The sequence below is a fragment of the Chamaea fasciata genome, unplaced genomic scaffold (genome assembly GCF_029207755.1).
Source record: "Chamaea fasciata isolate MVZ Bird 193981 ecotype frontalis unplaced genomic scaffold, bChaFas1.0.hap1 SCAF_4, whole genome shotgun sequence".
Classification (NCBI taxonomy): domain Eukaryota; kingdom Metazoa; phylum Chordata; class Aves; order Passeriformes; family Sylviidae; genus Chamaea; species Chamaea fasciata.
Genome location: NW_027094089.1, coordinates 75,217,186 through 75,237,665, shown reverse-complemented (window position 1 = coordinate 75,237,665; position 20,480 = coordinate 75,217,186). Strand labels below are relative to the sequence as shown.

Here is a 20,480-nt window from a genome sequence, read left to right as displayed (position 1 = left end):
GGCACCTCCTGGTCCCTGAGTTCTCCGTGAGCCCCAGGACACTGTGGCTGCTGCTTCAGTTCATGGGTGTCTTCTGACTGATCTCTTTTCCCCCCGAGTCTGACTTTTTGGATAGAAGTCTGACTTAAGCTTTCTTCTTCTGCTGTTCAAGGGATGCCTCCCACACAAACCTTTGGCTTGGTGTAAAACCCTACTGTGAGGACAACACCCACCCTTCACTTTGTTGTGTTGGAGGGTTAAGTGTCTGGGTCTCCTGCTTGGTGGAGATGAAAGGTGCTGTATTGCTGAGCTGTGCTGTATGCTGGAGCATTATGTGCTGGAAGCTGCTTCAGAAAATGTTTCTGTGCTCCTTTTGACCTCCATTGTGTCTTTCTGCCCAACTTCAGTTGTGTCGGTGGCTGAGGATGTTGGAGGCTGTCTCTTTTTTGAGAGAAGGAAAGAGGAGAGTGATGGCACTTCAGAAGCACTAATCCCATGCTTTGCTAGAACAGCATATTGTGCCCAAAATTCTGCTTCATGATTATTAGCGGCTGCTTACACATTAAGTATGTTGCTCTCAGAAGTGCTCTTGACACCATGGATCTCTCTCCTTTGGGATGGGTGAGGTGACACTGCAAACAGTAGTAGTTCATGCCACCGCCGGGGTCAGGAATGTAATTTATCTGTACTTCTTTCCTGGAGACCTTTGGGAGCTGGTCTGCTGTTCTAATTTATTTCCAAAATGATTCCGTTCAGAAAAAAATGGCTGATTTGATTAGATGAACACTTCTGTGGTATAAATCAGAAAGGAAGAGGGTGCTTAGCTTCTTCCTGAAGCAGGAGTTTTAGTTTCCAAATGAAAAACTTTCTTATCATGATAAAAATAGAGAATTACTTTATAGGGAGAGTACTTGCTTCCCCCTGGCTCTGCTGGGCAGCCTTCAGTGGGGAGGAAGTGGGGAAATTACCCTCAGCTCTCTTGGACCACAACCAGTTCTAGTGGTTTTCCAGTGAAATAACTAGTTACACCAGAGCTGTGTTTCAGCTCTTCAAAGTTAAGGGATAAATGGCACCATATGAAAACTGAATTTTAAATCCTGCCAGGCATGATGTCCCTCCCTGTAGGACCTGCAACTCGTGTGGCACTGCATCATGAAGTGTGGGCCGTGTTGAATGGTGATTCATCACATTGGGGTGCTCAGTTCAGCTAAGCAGCATGGATAGCTGTGATCACCACTCATGTCAGTCAGTTAATAACTTTTATATTTGGAGAAATAGCTCCATAAGCAGTAGTGGCCTCGCATAGAATTCTGGGCCTCTCTGTCAGGGGCCAGCAACTATTTGATGATTTTGTAGAAAATAAATTATCTTGGCCTTTATTCTGGTCCCTAAATTCATTTTCAACTGTGACAAGAGCCAGGATTTAAGCCTGGGTTTCCCAAAGTAAAATGCAGTTAATTAGCCCACTCCATCATTCTAGCCTTCTCTGTTAACAAAGGCAGTGTACTCAGCCAGACAGCTCTCACTCACAAGTGATGCTCACCTTTTGTATGGCAGACTGTGCCTGCTCAGAGCCTGGAGTCCTTGTTTGCATCCCTTTTCAGCAGTGCTTTTTAACCCCTCTGTGCAGCCCCATTGTAGCAGCTGCCTGTCCCCAGTTGAGAGACTGCTGGCACCAGGATGTGTTTAAGTATGAACGATGGTTTGTGTTACTGGTAATGGCTGTGGAGTTTTACCAGGGTCAGAGACTGTTGCAGGGTAAAGGGGAAGAGGGTTTCTACCCCCAGGAGCTTGTAGCCCTTGGGTGATGTGACATTAGTGTTATTAGCTGTAAATTGTGAATGGGGTTCAAGCAATGTTGGGGGGCAAAGTGAGAGTTAAAACATCTTGATTTCTGAGCTGGAAGAAGGATGTACGAGCCATTGTCTGGAGTTCTGGCTTGCTGTTCCCACCAGACCAGGTCTCCTCACTGGCTGGAAGCTTGTTTGCAACAGATACTGGTAAGCTGGAGCTCAGCACAAATGCTGCTGTGGTGGATCAGGTGTGGGGAAATAAACCAGCAAGAAAGATGGGTTGCTGGGGGCCTCTGCTGCACTGTTCCTGGCAGATCAGGGGATTTTTTTTTTCTTTTTTTTTTTTGCTATTCCCCACTGATTTGGGTTCAGAGGCTGAGGTGAGGCAGACTGCTTCCTGAGCAGGGCAGCTGTTGGCAAGTTTTCCTAACTGGCCACTGACCTCAGATCACTTAATTCTGTTCTTCTGCAAAGGAGTTGCTTGGGTTAAATGTCAAGAACTTTGAGTTTTGCAGTATCATGATATTGTACAGTTTCAAATACTGTTTTTCTTCCTTGTGCGGATATCTACATTTGACTATTGTACCTGCAATGTTTACAGGATTTAGTAAACTGAGGAGAGGGACAATCCTTAGTCTAGGTATAACTATTGTCTATAGTCTGTAAAAATGTGTCTGCAGTTTAAAAAACATAGAGAATTATTTTCAGATCCTGTCATCTATTTAAACCCAGGCTCTTTAGTATTTGGCTGCTTCCTGAAGACAGCACTCACTGATATTGTAATCCTGAGCCTATGTGTGCAGGCAGTGCCATGTGGTTGAATGCAACTCTTGCACAAAAAATCATCTGTATGTAGATACTAGAATGTGAACAGTGATGTCTGTGTGAGTGGATAGCAGGTCACGACCCCTTGAAAATAGAAACATATTGATGTTGTTAGCAAAAGCTGTGGAGCATGTTTTCCTTGAAAATTGTTATTCAATGTTGTTCTTGCTGTCATTTGAATTAAACATACTGTAGGAGTTGGTTTGCTGGAATTTTGACTGTTCTGGAGCACTGGATATTGGGTAGTCATTATTAACAGCCAGAGAAGGTAGCATGACCTACTGAACAGACAGCAAGATGCATAGACAGTAGCAGCAGGGAAATCTAAGACTACGCATGGAAAAATATGTACAAGGTAAAACTTGCGCAGCCAGCCCTTATGCAGCAAATAAAGCAAGGTCTTACTGACCTTGGCAGCTGTACAGGCCAGTCTTTGCATAAGAATGACTTGTGCTTAATATGCTAGAGAAATTATTCAGGAACAAATATTCCTGTTTTCTGTGCTACTGGGGACAGTGTCATCTTCCATCTCCAGTCGCAACACGAACGCAAATGCATTGCAGACAAGGTACAAGGAGGACCTGATCCTCCTCAAGCACAGCCAGTTCTGCTTCCCATGGCCTAGAGAAAAAGATTGGTACGTCCTCCTGGTAAAGCTGGATCCACTTCCTTATAGCAGCCACCTTTGAGACTGGCAGTGGCTGGATAGAATGGCAGCATGATGGGTGTCTTCCTTAATTAGTCTGTGCAGTTTGTGTTCACTAATAACAGCTCTGCTAGACTCGAAGATCAGAGGGGCACTTTGCTCTTCCTGTTGTGCTGTGTGGAGGCAAACAGGGGGACTAGACCTACAGGCTGGTTAAATGCCAGGAGATACTGAGCCAGTCAGGCATTTCCCGTGGCCCAGTGCTTGCGTGCAGCTCTTGGACAGGCCAAGTCCAGCTCACTCACTGTTTGGAGTGAGCAGGAATTACAATGGAGTCTGTACTTGGAGGTTCCCTGCTTCAGAGCCAAGTTTCCCTCCAGCCAAGGTGGGAGTGGGACAGATGAATGTTGAGCTGGCTGGAGTCTCTGCTCCCCACATCATGGGGCCAGCCCAGTCCCTGTGCCACTACCATGGCCAGGTCTGCACCTGCACATCTCCTCTGGTCGTTTTGCTTAGTAAACCTTGCTGCTTTCTCACTACTGCTGTTTCTCGTGACTTTTTCCTTTCTCTTCCTCTTCCACTGATAGATCAGCCTTGTAAATGTCCATGTTCATGACCAAAGCTGTCTTGAGTGTTTGGCAGAGCAGGGTCTCCAAGGTCATTCTATCAGGAGAGGGCCAGTGACAGTGTTTGCTGATATTGACCATGGGAAATGTAATTAATGCAGGTATAAAGTGTTAAATATTAAATTAAAATGTGAGATTTAAAGGCAGTCAGTAGATCAATTCTGAGGCTGGGATGAAAGGCTCAGACTTTCAAACAATAATCAGATTTCCGATAGAATCTCACTGTGTGTAATTAGAGGGGTTGAAATACTAAATCAGGTGTTAAGGGAGTGATACTTAGATTATGTTGAAGGAATAAACATCCAGAGAAGAAGAGCCCTCCTGTCTGCAGGCAGAGCTCAGGCTGGGCAGAAATAGTGTGGAGTTCAGGGGATGTGCTGATCTAGCAATTAAAAACTGCCAAGAGAGGAGAATGATGGGAAAACTGCACAAATCTACAATGCTGAACATCTGCCTGGATGGAAACAAGACTATTTGGACCTTACAGCTGTCTTGTAGTCTGATAACACTTCTAAGACATTGGTCCATCCACATGCACAGATGTCTACATCTGATGTGGTCTTGGTGAGCCTTCCAGAGGAGGACAACATGTTAAAACCAACCCCAGCAGGAAGTACTGTCATGTAAAACACTTCCCAAGAGTTAAAAATACTAATTACCAACTGCCACCACATTTCAGTGGTATTCCAGTTAGTCAATAAGAGCAAAGGCATGGAGCTGATAGTTTGTTAAGGGTAACAATTTAAGGAGGGGAGCAAAGTTAGGCTCAGTGTCCTCGGGCACATGGCATTTCCAGGACATTTCTTTGAAAAAAGTAAGCAGAAAAGAGCCCAGAGTAGCCAACTCCCTAGTTTAACTGGCCTATGAGTAACGATACCAAATAAGTTCTGCTTTAGGAGCAGCATCAGGCTTTGCTCTTCCAGTCATCTTAATTTTCTGATGCTGCAAGCTGTGCAGGAGGCTGCAGGAAACATCCATTCCCTGAATATGTATATTTACTTTCATCCCTAAAGGGATTATTTAGAATATGGGACAGACATAATATTTACTGTGGGCACTGTACCTGTCAAGGTAACATTACTATGGAATGGAGGGTAAAAAACACTTCTCTGCTGGGTAAAATGGATAAAGTGACTCATTAGCTCTGGGCACTTCCTTTCTAACCTTGTCCTGTACCTGTGATGTGGTTATCTGTGAAGATGTAGCCGTAAGTCTCTTCAGAGCCTTGAAAGATGCATGTTTTAAGAGTATTTTCTAATTTTGTTTTATAATCCTGGTGCAGCCTCTGCTGTGCAGTTCCAGAGGTTGAGATACTGATTAGCTCCGTGGCTGTGATGTAACCCCACCCAGCTGGCCATCAGTGCCTTGGAAATGCCTCGTGGTTGCTCCTGCTTAACTGCAAGCCCGGCCTTGGCCATGGTTTGAGCCAGACTCCTGCTCACCTTGCTCCTTGCAGAGCAGAGGGTGAAGAGTGAATTGGGCAGTTTCAGCAGTGAAGAATTCTTCTGAGCTTTTAAATAAAGGTCTCTAAAATTTCCACCCTGGTGTGGCTGGGGTGAGGTAACCTGATCTTTGGAAAAGTGCCTTTGTGCTGTAGTTTACAGAAGGGCTTCTTGATTAACAAAGCCTGAATGCGGGTTAGTTAAACTGTAGGCATTGTATTCAAGGTCACTGTTAATGTTTTTAATTGCAAACTTTCTCCCCAGTCTGGGGTTGGAAATGAAACTGGCCGCCATGTCAAGCTCCCAGAAAGGGTTGGAAATTGTGGCATTTCATCCTGTAATGACTCTGTCTCGTTCTGCCCCTTCCCTTTAACAACAAACTGCTGTACATAGATTTTAAGTTCATTGCTGATACTAGAAGCCCCAAAAGGCATGTGTCTCTGGGAAGAGACTGATGCTCAGTCTGTGGTGTATCATAAAATCAGCCAGGGGAAGGGCAGGGACGTAGGGGCATGTCTGTGGCTAGAAACTTGTAGGTGTTTCACTTCACACAAGTCATAGTGGAGCTCTGGAGGTCCTTGCCAAAAGGTGTTGTGGGCACATGAAGCTTTCAGAAGTGCTGCGGAGACAAGACAAGCACGAAGCAAGGAGTTGGTTGGGGAATAGTGAGCAGGCGAACAGTGGCATGCTTAGGGAGTCCTCAGGAGTGGGAGGCTGGAGCACCAGGGTGAGAGATTGTGCATGTCTGCTGTGCTGTTACTGCTGGGCGTCTATGGAAGCTGCTGGATTGTTTTCACCAGCTGTAGCCCAGCTGGAAGGAGGGTCATTCCTGCACACTCCTGCTGCTCCTGCCTTCTTTGCCCACACCTGCCTGTAGACAGGAGCAGAGGAAGGACCCACAAACAGTGCACCACTCTGAAACATGATGTTTGAGGGTTTGCATGCTGGAGGGGAAGTCCAACCTCTCATAACCCGCTGTCAAGGAGCATTTTCTTGCCCTCCCTGAAGCATTCCTGGGGTTCTGGTTCCAGCCTTCTGGGTTGTTTCCACCTATATATTCAGCACAAGTAGGAAACCTGCAGCACTTGACAGCACAGAAAAGGGTTGAAAGACTGCATTATGCCTGGTCCTGCACACTTTCCCCCTAAAGAGTTTTCCCTTACTCCTTTCCTAGACAGAATATCAGGATGCAGAACAGAGATTCTAGTTTCTCATCTTCTCAGATGCCTCAGTATTCCCTAAATAATACTCCCCTGGGTTAACACTGTCCTTGCACGTTTTTAAGGTGAAACTCCTTGCAGTCTCATTCCTGGCAGGCAGAGTTGGCTGCTTCTGCACTTGAGCTCTGGTGATCCTGGCAGAGCAGCGTCTGCATGGTTCGTGTGGTGAGTCCCAGTTCTGTTTTTGGTGACCTGAATGCATGGAACAGCTTGTTCTCTGCTGTCTGTTAACCCTTGAAATGACATTTCCTCTTGTGCTTCTTGGTTCTGCACTGGCAGTGCTCAGCAGGGTCGGCTCTCCACTTCGGGTTTGGGGGCAGAGCCTGCGAGGGAGTTAATTGCTGAGTGATGATGTCTCTCTCCAGCTGAAGGTCTGCTCCCATGAGCTATTTAAGCCTCTGTTTCTTGTATCTCTGTGCCAATCAGATTAGCTGATGCCAGGAAACAGACCACAGCCTGCTTGCTCCTGAATGCACCCTTTTTCCTCCTTACCTGTTTATCCCGGTCAAGCCCCTTTCCGCTCTGCCTCTGTTCTTTAATTTAGCTGTGTTCCTTCCTTTTCATTTTCACAGCCTTACTCTGGCCCATCTCCTCTCCCTGAGGCTGCCTCTCTGGCTTTTGACATGCAGCCTTAACAAGAATCAATCCTGCTTCCCGTCGTAGTCATGACTGCTCCATTTGCAGAGCCATGTGCCCCTCTGCATTTCTGCATTGAGCTTTTCTTGCTCTTGATTCCCTCCGTGTTTACCCTGTTGTAACTTGGATTCCCTTTAAATTGCGGTAGAGAGATTCACAGATCAGTGGGGCTGCTTAAGGGGCTCATCTTCCCAGGGTAGAAAAGGAAACGGGTTTGATGGGGGAGCGTGGCTGAGAGCTGCCCCTCAGTCATTCCGCAGGGCTGTTGCCACTCCGCTGTCTTTGCACCCCCTGCTTTACTCCCAGCTGGACCCCTCCACTCATTCACTGATTTTGGCAAGGGATTCAGTGTTGCAAAAAAGAAAAGCTCTAAACCCCCTCAGGCACACAGGACCAAGCGTTCCAGCCTGGCCTTCTGTGCCAAAACAGGCCCATCCCCTGCCTCTTGTGAGGCCCCACCTTTATCCTTCTTCTAAAAATAAAATGCAATGACATTCCTTCCTAGTTACTCTGTTCTCTTATTCTGACCTCATTAGACTTTCCCAATAGAAAATTTCATTGAACTCCTCTATTAGTGGTGAAAACAAACAAGACCATTGGACTTCCTCTGGAAAAAATGTATCTATATAACAGGGAATTGCAGGGAGCCAAATTTCCACTGCTGAGTTTGTGCTGTACACATATGTTCCCTTGTATGCGTTTAGTAAACAAAGTTGTCTTCACACTAAGAAGAATTAAAAACAATTTATCCTTTAGATCTGATTTTCCTCCCTTGTTGGAAGAAGATTGCTTCTGTAATATTATAAGGAGTAAAGTACTGTTAGCTGGGGTTGCAAGAAAAGCCTCTTTTTTCCAGACCCCCTGAGCTAAATATATTTTGAGGCTTACGTATGTGCATGTACATAGGAATGATAGCCAGGTGATGGATTGCTACGCCACATCATAAATTCAGTTTGTTGGACACCTCTGATTAACCTCCTCTGCACTCTGCCCATAATCATTCTCCTTCAAACATCCTTCTAATGTTCTTAACAGCAGCCAATTAAAACAAAGACTTCACTTGCCATCTATCCCCTCTTCCCTCTGCCATCACGCAAACTCCTTTTCTTTGGGGGCAGGGACAGAAGTGCATTAATGGATAGTGGTTCAGTGTGTGTGCTCAAGGTTTAATGAAATCTATCCCTACTTGTTTTTTGGGTTGTTTTTTTTTTTTTTGCTGCCTTCTTTAAAATTCAGCTTGGACAGACACCCAGCCAGGCAGGGATGGGTACTTGTGTGTTTGTATGTGACTGGGTGCTGGGGACTGGTGGCAGGAGGGGTGGGGCACATGGAAGACACTATTCATTTGTACATCTGCCGACCTTCTTGGGCCCCCGGTTTTGATTCAGAGATTTCATGCTGATTTAGATGCTTTCTGAAGAAAAGCATGCCAACAGGCCTTAAGGGGAAAATTGAAAATAATTCAGGTCACTAAGATTTCCATGGGGGAGAGGAATTACAGGTTATGGTGTTACAGATGCAGGAGGGTAATGAGATAATTGAAGATCTGAGGATTTCAGTTGATGTCAATGACTCAGGCATGTCAGGGAAAACAGAGTATATTCAGTACCTGAAAAGTTGATTTGTCCACCTTGCAGCGAGGTGAACAGTAACGAGTAACAGATTTTGGGGTGCATGAAAGGCAGGGAAGGCCAACACACTAACTGTGAATGGCTTGGGAAGTGCCTCAAGGGTGATTTTGACTTCCTCTTGCCTTTTCTAGGGCTTATCTGTGCTGGTTTCTCTCTGCATGGACCCCTAAACCTTGTTTGCCACAGGGGCACTGGACAGAGAGTAGAGTGGGTGGTGCTTGGTACCAAAGTATGCTGCCATAACTAGTCCTTACACCTTTATGTGCCTTTTTGGTTTGGCTGCTCCCCTCTAAGTACGACAGCAGTGCCTCCCTTGCGTGCTGGCAGGGTGTTCACTGCTGCGCAAGCAGGACTGGGATTGTTGGACGTGCCTTTCATCCTGCTGGATTAATGGGGCAGATCTCTGTGCATGTGCATGCTTTCTCCTCTCTCTCCTCTATGCTGCTTCATACTGTAATGGCTGTGGGGTCTGAAACAGATCTGTTCATCTGGGGCTTGTGCAGCCTTTACCACAGCAGTTTTTTAATGCCTGATTGCAGTTCCTGTGTTTTATCTGCCAGACATCAGTGAGAGATGGGAAAGTACAACCCCCGTTTGCAGAGGGATTAAGTGACTTGTCACTTGTGGCACCTGTGGCTGCAGCAGTGTTTGAGCCCCTGTTTCCAGGGTCCCATACTGACAGGTCTAGAACACCTTTCCTGTCAAAATGATGACTACCTGTGCAATGATAATGCCTTTGGGGTTTGGGACTAGTCTGCTCTGGATTTTCCCTGGCATATGGAAGTGGAAAATACGCTCTCAGTTGCCACTACATTTGATTTTTCCTGTTTTCCTATGTGTTCTAACTTCTTTATTTTAATTCTGAAAGAAAATATTATAAATACATTGTATGCTTTTCAATCTCCTTCTATCATTGTGTGTTTGATTTGCAACCTGAGGATGCTGTTAGAGGTTTGAATTGAGAAATAAGTCAAGGCTTTACTTTTCTCAAGTCCTGAATTGTTTAACAAATATATTAATGAGTACCTCTGTGCACTGTATTCCCTTCCATGTAGGCCATAAATGATAGGTGTTTTCCCTATTGTGCATGAGTCCTCATTTTTAACACATCGTGTAACTCAGATGGACTCAAATATAGGACCACAAAGACTTTGGAGGTCTGCCCTGGGCAAAGGGGAAAATTACTGTCTAGCCCAGAGCGGTGGCTTTGTGATGACTGCATTGTATTCTGGTGTGCTGTGTTTGTACCAAACTGGTTTGCTGCCAAGTTACTTATGGCTTATCCAAGTGCTCAGTACAAAGAATGTTAAAAGAAAAACTTTTTTTGTTTTCTCTGAATTCTTTTAGCTGAGAAAGAATTCAAACCACAGTCCAAACGCTCTCCCCTCTTTCTGTAGGCCTGTGGTGACCAGGTAGGGCAGTTAACACTGGAGTATCTTCAGCTGTAGTGTGTGTGTAGGAGCATGTATGTGCTTATAGAAGATATAATATGGGACCTGCAAGGAAACTGCCTTTTTGTTGGAGAAAAACCTGTCTCTTTGAGCAAAAGGCTCTGTGATGGAGAAGTCTGGAGTGGGAATTTTCCAGGCACAAGTATGTGTGCCCGGGGAGAGGCACCTATGAAGCACCAGACCAGGGTGGGTCTCCCCTCTGTATAGAACACATCTGACACCTCCTGAAAGTTCCTGCCTCTGAGGCACAGCAAATGGCTGAGCCAGGCTCTTTTTTCTGTATTTCTCCTGCCTGGTAGAGTATATTGCCTGTCTTGAGGGCTAGGATCATGCTTGGAGCTTATGAGATACCTGTAGGTCGTTCCTGTCAGCCGAACCCCAGGAAGGACAGGTGGGTAAAAGCATTCCCTCTCCTCAGCTGTCCCAAACACATGTGGACACTTATTTGATTGGCAAGGACCTTGGGAGTTTCTTGAACACAGAGTAGGATAATCAGATAGATTGTGGGATACATCTGCTTGATCCTATTTCTTACCATTACTTGGTGGGGAACAACCCTTAATGAGCCTTGACTTTTCCTGTCTCCTCTGTAAATTTGTTTGACTCAATTGAACTCTCTTTGTGTGAGACAGCTCTCTTTGTGCTTGGATATGGAAGCATCCACCTCTGAAGCTGACTGTACTTTGAGACGGGGTTTGGATTAGCTGACCTCCAGAGATCCCTGCCAACAGTTTTCTTTTCCCTTTTCTTTTGTGTTTGCAGCTGGTGTAATTGTGGTCCTAACCCCTCCCAAGCAGTGCTGACACTGGAGAGGATTTTAGCACTGTTTCACAGCAAGTGCAGTAGCTGCTTCTGCACTGTAGAGGAAATGCTCCTTTCGGGTCAGCCACCCCACTGTAAGGCGATTCCCTGGCCCTTGCACTGGGAAGTTGCCCCTTGTAGGGGGCCAGAAGGGATTTGCCAGGCAGATCCTAATAGCAGGGAGCATCCTCCTCCATGTGTCTCTTACTGGTGATGGCCTTAGTAAAGCACAACCCCCAGCTGGCTGCCTGATCAGCAGAGCATTCCCCAGATCCCACAGGGGTGGGATGGCAGTGGGTTACTATCAGTCCTAGTAGAGAGGTGGTGTAGGAAAGGGGTCTTTAACTGGTTCCACATAAGCTGATGGCAGAAAATCAAAAGCCCAGAAGAACAGAAATGTGCATGTGTAGTTATTCTAACAACAAATCTATTTAGTGAAAGAGGTGGAAGTTCCCTTTGAAGCACTGCAATGGATGCTGACCTGGAACACCCTATGGAAAGGTATTTGTTCTGCCAAGGCACGTGTGTGGGTCCAGCACAGCAGCTTCTCTCTGACTTTGAACAAAGACAAACAAATAAACAAAAAAGCTCCTTAAACTGCAATGTTTTTGTAGTGCATTTTTGGCTTAGAAATCCCCAACAGATAATGAGAAATAACTCCCAGCCATTTGCCTGTGGAACCATTTTGAAGAGCTAAGCCTGTAAGAGTGGAGAGGATTTCTCTGACCTTTGTTGGACAAGAAGTGCTGAAGATTCAGGAAGAAGGAAAACAGACTGAAGATTTCAGGTGGCTGAGGGAATAGGAACACCATAATGCACATTGAAGAATGGTAGATTTCCAAAACAAAGGGATTTTTTTCAATATTTCCTTAAACTCAGCATTAATTTTTCCTGTGATTGTTTGCTTCAGGGTGTAAGTGTGGAGAATTACATGTACACAAGGGAGGATAAAGTTCCCTGTATTTGTACATTTTTTTTCTCTGCAGTGGAGAGCTTCCTTCCCTCATGCTACTTTATTTTGCAGCTTTTCATTCCCCCCCCCCTTTGTTTTTTTCAGTTGCTCACCTCTGCATGTAAGAGAAGTGCTGAGGTTGTGTCAGGGCAACTAAGAGCAATGGGGAGTGCCCAGAGGCCAGTGATGCATGGTCCATTTTCCCAAGGACAGTGGCACTGCTGGCCCTGCAGAGCCCCACAGCCATCTCCATAAATGCCATAAATCCAGGAATTTAGCAAGGCAGGCGAGCCTCTGAAGAGAGGGGATGCAGTATATGTACAGCCTTCCCCATGGAGGGGCAGGAGAATGTTCCTTGTGCTGCCCTGTCCAGAGAGATCATGACCAGTAACAGCCATTCTCCAAAGTTGCTCTAAGCCAGCAGAATGAGAGAGTGTGGGGAAAGGACAAGTGTTTGTGGTTCCTTCAGCACAGATTTGGGTGGTACCTGCATGCCCAAACATCTACCCTGTCACTTCTGTAGTGGGTTTATGTCCTGAAAATGAGGCTTTTCAATTGCAGCAGCATTGTGGGGTTGTTTTACTTGTGTGGGTTTATTATTTATTTCTGGGTTCTGCCGTTCTGTTCTGAACAGACGGCACTCAGAGCTGAGTTGACTTTTTGGCATGTGGTGTGACCCCTGTTGTTTCATGGCCCCAACATCTGTGATTAGACCTTGAACAGAAACTTTTCATGTATGCCCATGGTAGAGGAGACCTGCTCTTTTTCTGAGTAACTGGTAGAAGAACAAAAGGAGATTTATTTTCTTTTAGTTGTAAAGGTCTACCTTAAATTAAGTAAACTGTTCCCTGAGGGAGAAAGTGTCCAGGTACAGAATGTTAACAAAGGAAATATTCAAAGTGTCTACTGTGTCCCTGAAGTGTTTGTTTTAAAGTATGAGGGCCAGGGCAAAAAATAGAATATTGTATTCTAATTTGAAAGCAAAAATACCTCTTGGAGGTGACAGAAAATAAATTGACCTTCTTTGGTCTTGATACTGCAGCCCATTCAGTGCACAAGGGGTGAGAAGCCCTGGAGAAGCTGCCATTGCTGAGATGGCTCCGGTCCCAGAGCACAGGCTGGGAGTGCGGGGGGCGGCAGCTGGCCCGTGTCCGGGGCAGCCCCGCTGTGTGCAAACTGTCAATGTTCCACCAGCAAAGGAATCGTGTCTGTGGGAACCTGAACACTGCTGTGTTTTATGTGAGGTAGGGTAAGAGCATTGTCACTGGTGCTTCAGCAATGGAGGAGCCACTGCTGGACTTTATGGGGGTTATTTCTGTGGTTTCTTTTGCTGTCGCGAAGCAGCGCTTTTGAATCAGTCCCAAGTGAAGCCTTGTGATCCAGTGGTGACAGCACCTAACTTGCCATGGGCTTTTCTGAGGCCCAAAATGCACTTCTGTAATGTCAGCCAACTCAACTAATGTCACTGTGTTCCTGGCTTGGTAGATTCTAGATTAAGGTGTTCTAACTTTTTTGTTTCCCCTCATCACTGACTTGGAAAGCTGCCCACAAATGTGCAGTATATTAACTCATGCATCACTGCCAATAAATGTAACAGTAGAACTTTTCAGTTAAACCTTGCCTTTGACTATAACTTTTTGGTTCCTTTGGTAAGCAAGGATACAGTTTCATGTATTTTTTAGTACTTGCTGTGAAAGTGGAAGAGAAAGGAAGGCTGTTGGATGGGTGGTGGTATTATCCACAGTTTTCTTTCTCTTTCAAAACAAAACAGTTCAATGTGCTATTTTCATTGCTCCCATTTCCCTTTGCCTTGCAGTGTTTCCAGGAACACTGTGTTTATTTGGAAGATTGTTTGATAATGGAAGCATCTCACTGCTGTTTGGGTGAGGAGTTCCCTGTTCTGGCTTATTGAGAATGTGGTGGTGGGCACACCAAGCTCTTCCATATTCATTAAGGAGCAATACAAAGCCCAAGTTACAGAATCATCTCAAAGGTGCAAGGACTGATGATGAGTGTGGAATTTTTACTGCCAGCTGAATTTAGTGTTTCGAGGAAAGCCCATAGACAAAAGTCTTTTTTGGGCTCTTACAGCATCTGGACACTCAGTGAACATTAACAGCAATATTTAGTTTTAGTGGAATCAGTATAAAATTTGATTTTGCAAAATTTCTGATTCTTGATTTTGCAAGCACAATTTCTCTGTTGCTGTGCCTCCAAGATATCCACCCATCCCATCCGTCCATTCATCCATCCAGGATGGGTCTGAACTTTCATTGACTGTAACTTGCAAAACTAGGTAAGGCACACGGCAGCCTGGCAGTGTAGGGCTGAGCTTGGACTCAGGAGAGCTGGTCCTCAGTTCCAGGGTCATGTGCTGGAGGTTTGAGTGGAAGATGAGCATGGACAGCATCACATGTGATAAAGAACGGGCACAGCTGGAACTTAACCTTGAGAAAACTCCAGTGTGTCTGCAGTATTCCTATTCCATTTCAGGCGAAGGGGATAGCTGCTGTTCTTACTCACTGGACTGTAAGTTAGGGCAACAGCACTTCTGTTCCTCAGCTGAGCAGCTGTGACCCAGAAATCCTTGAGAAACAGTAAATAAGAAACCCACCTTGGCACTTCTACTGAGTAATTTTTTCTTAAAAAGAATTTAAAAAGAAAAAACCCCCTCTTTTAAATAGCATCATTTACACTTGGGAGCTGCTGAAATCCATCCTGTCACATAAATTACCATTTCTGAACTTGGCTGTCAGGAAGTGTCCTCACAAGCTGACATCCATGGGGGCTGTCAGTGGAAGGAGATCAGTTTCGTGGCAAGCAGGAGGAATTCAAGCATCAAGTGAACGCTCGTCCTTATGTTACCTCAAGCGGTCAGGGCATCTTAGTCCCGTCAGAGGCGAGCCCTGGTGTGACCTTTGCTCCTCAGACTGCCCTTGTTCCCCTGCACTTCAGTAGCTGTAAGGCTGGGTCTGACATCTGGAGCAAACCCCATCCTCCTGCAGCTCAGGCAATTAGAGCCTGGCCCAGCAAGTGGCCCTGGAGCAGAGGCTTCAGGGATATTGTAGTTTCTTTACAGGGATAAAGGCCACAGGCTTTTCTCTCTGCTCTGCTGCTTTCTCCAGCTTTGATGCTGATGCTGTTGAAATGAGATTGGCTCATGTGGTAGTGGAGGAGCTCAGCCCTCAGCCCTGCCAGACAGATCTGGCTTGCTGGGAAGGGTTCAAAAGGCAGCACCTACCCTTTGTTGTATTTCCTGCACGATAATGAAGCCCCTGATTTCTGGAGCTACTTTTTAATCCTTGGAGGTTGTATGTTGGTTTTGGCATGGATGCTTTTTGTTTGGTTTTTTAAATTCCTTCCATTTGAAATATACAGGAGAACAAAGGGAATAAAATGCCAGCCACCCAACACCCTCCCCCACCAAAAAGGGTAATACAAAGGAATTGTAAGGGTACATTCTGGTGAGAACTGTTGTTTGGTGCCAGGAGTTGAATCCTGGAGAGCTGAAGCTCTGTATTGTCAGTGGCGGGTTCCTGTCTGAGGTGTGCTGTCCTTGGGCTGCGCGTGGGAGCCTTGCTGCAGCAGTGTGCAGCACTTGCTGTGATGTCAGCCCTGCATACATGCGTTTCCAGCCTTCCCCGTGACCGCATGGAGAGGGATTTGCAGCAATCCAAACACTGACAGAACTGTATTTGTTGGCTTGCAGAAAAGCCTAACTCGTGCTCCTCTGTGCTGTGATCATGTAAGCTGAAACACGATGACTGATGCCTGTGCTTGCTGGCCTCCCAGTCCTGATAAACCTGTGAAGCAGATTCATTTATTTAGGCCCTGATTCAGCAAAGCACTTAAGTACATGCTTCAGATTTTCTTTCCAGAAAGACTGTTGGTATGCTCAGAGTTAAGCATGTGCTTAACTGCTCTCCTGAGTGCCCAGCAAACAAGTGATGGGGCAGTGTGTGCTGCTGCTGTGCTCTGCCAGGTGCCTCGCAGGCTGCAGAATTGCGGTATGAAAAATATATTCATTAATTTGGCTCCCTCCAGTACAGGAGCTCTAGTGCCAGGGTCTGAGATGAGTCAATCCTTCTGCAGGGAGGTGGGTTGTTTCCATAGCACAGAAAATGTCTTGTCTCTTGAATGTTGCACAGATGAGTGTGCCCTTCTGCAAGGTGTGGGGCAGGGACAGTTTCCATCGGTGGATTTGTTTCCTCCCCCACAAGCTGTAAAGAAAAGTATCCACTGTGTTACATGTGTCTGAATGTTTTGATATTTGTAGTTTGATATTTTGTAGAACTAATTTGATATAGCTTTCATTAACACGATGCTCTTCATTTTGAGGACTGAGTAGTTTAGTGCAGTCATGTACCTGTGGGCAGTGTGTGCTCCTGAGGTGCATGGCTTGAGAGCAAGATCAACATTTGGTTTGTTACATTGGAGTTTCTTGAGGTGGAAGGGCTGGGAAGGGCAGGTGTTACTACTGTTACTACAGTTACTACTACTATGTTTGGACATCTTGGTGTTTGGTGTAACGGCATTAAGTCAGACCCATCATATTCTATCCCCATCATTAGGAGACCCTCGCTTCCCTTGGGAGTCTGAAGCTGTGGAATAGGCACTTAATCCACAAGATGGTTGTATTTCAGTCTGCCCAGAAGAACTTCTGAGGGTGCATTCTTTCTAATCCCCACCCACATCTGACCTGTTCTAGCTCGTTTTTAAGAGCTGCACCCAGCTAGTCCTTAGCTCCTTGCAGAAGGTTTCTGCCCATCTTTTCTTTTCTTTTGCTTTCTGAGCTCATACGAATAGGGAGCCCACATATCAGTGAATGAGATTCCTGTATAAATCTGCCGTTTGCAAAATTGGAATTGATTTAGAGTACCATTTTTCCTTCTCTTTGAAGTTTAAAACATGCTTAGCAAATATGACGTTTGCAGTCTCTGTTCCCCACTTGATGTGCAAAAATGCAAAGGTCCTTCCAGAAGCATGGGTTAAACCAAGCTTTGTGCTGATGCCTCCAGCTGGATTGCAGGGATCTGAGCAGGTTTTGTTATCAACTTGAGTCTAATTAAGCCTAGAAAGTACTTGCAGTGTAGGTTTAACGAGTGTTGTTTTTCTAAATTGAAATAATTCGATCTGTGAATCAAAAAGCCTCTGTGCCCCACCCCCTGCTGCTGATGACAGCCTCTTCCCACACTTCTTCCTTAGTAGCATTGTTTCCATTGTTTCCAGCTCCAGTAGGTTTCAGTTACTGATCAGTGTAATTGCAATAACACACCAATAATAAAAGAGGAATTTAAGCTTCCTTTTTTTGTAGTAGAAGGCTCTTCTCCTACGAAAGCTTGAAATCTTAATAGCAGTCACACAGGCAACATCCCGTGCCTGTCAAATGTTTGTGAAAGTGGACGGTTGTACTTTGGGAAGATAAAGGGCTAGATTTTGGGAACTTGGAAACAGCCCAGTCCTATCAGGCGGCAGTGGTACAGCTAATATTAGAATGGGAGACTCTAGGGACAGCTTAACATTTTAGTGGACGCCAAGGAAGCCTTCAACTGGAATGCATTGAAAGTTGTTTGTTGTATAACACGAGTTGCTGGAGTCAGAGTAACTCGAATTGCCTTTGGTCTGGTGGAAAACTACAGCTGTGAGCAATGAGTTAATTTTTTCCGTGTGTGTGTGTGTGGCTTAGGTTTCCCTGTCGGGTTTGCTCGTAGTTTTGTAGGCTCTGAATCCATAGAGGAGCAGCTGCGAAGCAGTCGTTTGTCTCCATGTGCCGTGGCAGGAGCAGCCCTGCGCTGGGGATGGGTTTAATGGAACTCCTTGGAAGTGCGGAGCGGTGCAGGGCTGAGCTGGAGCCTTGTATATAAGAAAGCCACCGACCGCTCTTCCTGCCTGAACGTTTCCTACAGAAGAGGGGTGGGTTAGTTAATATGAATAATAGAAACCAAAAATACTGAAGAGCAAACTATTCCCCCGTAGTCTGGGAGGGCTTGTAGGGTGCACCCCCGCCGCTGCCCGGAGTTTGGGCTGTCCCGTCCCCCCCCGCGGCCGTTCCCGGAGGGTCCCGGGGATGCGGCGCGCGCCGGGCACCCACCGCGGCCCGATGAAACGGTCTTTTGTATTGGTCGGCTGCCCGCGGGTTCTGCTGTAACGGCAAGCGCCATTGGCCAGCGCCGCCTCTCATGCGCAGCGCGGCGCGGGCAGTGCCCCCGTGCCCGCAATGGCCGCCGGCGCCGCCCCGCGCCCGCCCGCCCGAGCGGGGCCGCAAGCTCCAGGCTGATTCTATTTCTCTTTTTCCTGCAGGTTGCTGAAAAGTGCCTTTCCTGAAGCCACCGCTGCTTGGATTTCTGTCTAGGGCTGCCTCTCTCTGCCCCTCGCCCCCCTCTCTGTTTAATTCGGCGTTGCTTGCGGTCCGTGCCCTGACGGCGGCTCCTCCAGCCTTGCCCTTTTTTTTTTTTTTTTTTTTTGCTCCCCATTTACACGCAGTTTGCTCAGCCATTTTATTTTTTTCCTTCCCCCGACTATGTAGCAAATATTTAAAAGAAAAGAAAGAGGAAAAAAAAAAATCAAACATCCTTTTGCCTGTTTTGATGCTCGTGAACCATAATTTTTAGAAGCAAGAAATAGAAGGAAAAAAAAAACCAAACCCGAAGTTTTCTCCCCAAGGACCGAGACCATTCCACAAACTGAAGTGCTGCCAGCAGCATATGCTTTTTGCAAGAATAATTGAAACCATTAACTGGAGAGCACAGAATTCTTTTGAAAGTCTGCCAGTTATTTGCAAGTAACTTTGGCAGTGGCACAAAATATAACACTTGTATTTTAACTTCTACAATTGCACTTTTAGGAGCTGGCCTCTAATTTGATTTTCAGTTGTTCTGATAAGATTTCTATTTTATGATTGGCTTTATGTTTAATTCTTGTTTAAAGAAACACGATTTGACTTAAATGAAAACCTAAGTGCTGATGAATAGGAGTTCTACCAAAGCAACAAGTTAGTTATTCGCGTTTAACTTGAATTCACTTTTTTACCCTTTTTTTAAAAAAAAAGAAGAAAAAAGAAGATCAGCAGTAAATATTACCCTGAGGAAGGGTGCGATTGCTTGCATTTTAATTTTTGTTTTTTAATATGGCTGTAAACGTTTCCCTGGTTCGTGATACAAAATGGCTGACGTTAGAAGTGTGTCGAGAGTTTCAGAGAGGGACTTGTTCTCGGTCTGATGCAGAGTGCAAGTTCGCCCATCCGTCACGGAGTTGCCATGTGGAAAATGGTCGAGTTATTGCCTGCTTTGACTCCCTAAAGGTGAGGACTGTAACGCGTGCATTACCTAAAGATTCCTTGCTTTTCTTTCCCTTCTGAGTGGCTCGGTGTGCAGGGGTGTGGGATATGCAGAACAGCTGTTTATTGCTCTGTGTCTGCAGGGAGGATGCTGCTCCTGAAATCTAGGCTGAGTCTGACATCGGGTACAATTGCCTGGAGTGCCAGGCATTGCAGGGAGAGAGGATTTTATCCAGGGCATTTTTCAGTGGTAGCTCAGGTCTGATGTAGCTGTCCCTGAAACAGAGAACACGGGTTGTGGGCAGCAAGTGAAATAAGAAGAGCAGAGAGAACTGAAACCCAGTTCTTAGTGCCCAGATCACATCAGCTGTGCCTTTAGTGCAGGGATCTGAAATGTGCTTTTAATGAGCAGAAATGAAAGCAGCATTTTAAGATAATGAATCAACTTTACATGTATTTCCTGGAGATAGAGTTGCAAATGCTCTTTAAGGTTATCCTGTAGATGAGGACTAGCCAAAATATTTGGAGAACAACATTTCCAGAAATGGCCATTAGGAAAACGCTCTCTGCTAAGGACGCACGAACTCGAATGCTCTGCCAGGCCTGTTGGAGCTATGGCTGATCCTTGAGGTTGGTGCTAATCCTTGCAGAGTCGATTCTGGAGGCAGTAAATGGCTCTTGGTTGATTGTCCCTGCTGGAGTTCCAGGGTGACTTTCAAAAATACCAAAGACCTGCACTGTGAGTCAGGGTGAGGAGTGTAGGGGCTCACAAGAGGGGGATGTGGGCATCTCTTTCTAGGCTCACTTCACCATGGCTGTGGGGAAATGAAGATCCACTTTTTTTTTTCTTTTCCCCAAATGTATGACTCCTCAAAAGTATTTTTACTCTGAGACCATATGGATAACTGATAGCAAATGGGAATCCTTGACACTCTGTTTAATGTTTTGACCAAAGTAACCTGTTAAAATTTCTAGAAAGAGTCTGGAAAGTTTTACAAACTTAAAAGTTTTCTCTTGAACTTCAACTGTTGCTTGAAAAGATTTGTGTTTATTTTTATGATCATAATGAGTAACAGAACTGGTAGAGTTATTTATGTGGAGGTTCAGGCTAGGACTGGATCTGAACAAACACTCATTTACCCATTTTGTTCCTGTTAGTGGCCTCTTCATATTTATGTTTCTGTTCTCTTTTTCCAAGAAGC

The 20,480-nt window shown here is 45.6% G+C and overlaps 1 protein-coding gene across 9 annotated transcripts in view; it reads left to right on the top strand.

The window, feature by feature from the left end:
• Nucleotides 1-20,480, top strand: part of MBNL3 (muscleblind like splicing regulator 3) — an 85,499-nt gene that overhangs the window by 14,253 nt on the left and 50,766 nt on the right. For 2 of the 9 annotated variants that reach the window (XM_066182070.1, XM_066182069.1), the window contains exon 2: nt 18,303-19,302. The exons of 3 other annotated variants lie outside the window; for them this stretch is intronic. In XM_066182070.1, the coding sequence (XP_066038167.1) occupies nt 19,129-19,302 (174 nt within the window). In that variant the 5' untranslated portion in view covers nt 18,303-19,128. Of the gene's footprint in view, nt 1-18,237; nt 19,303-20,480 lie in introns of those variants that run through there. 4 more of the 9 variants (XR_010720545.1, XM_066182068.1, XR_010720544.1 and 1 more) reach the window with 3 other exon arrangements.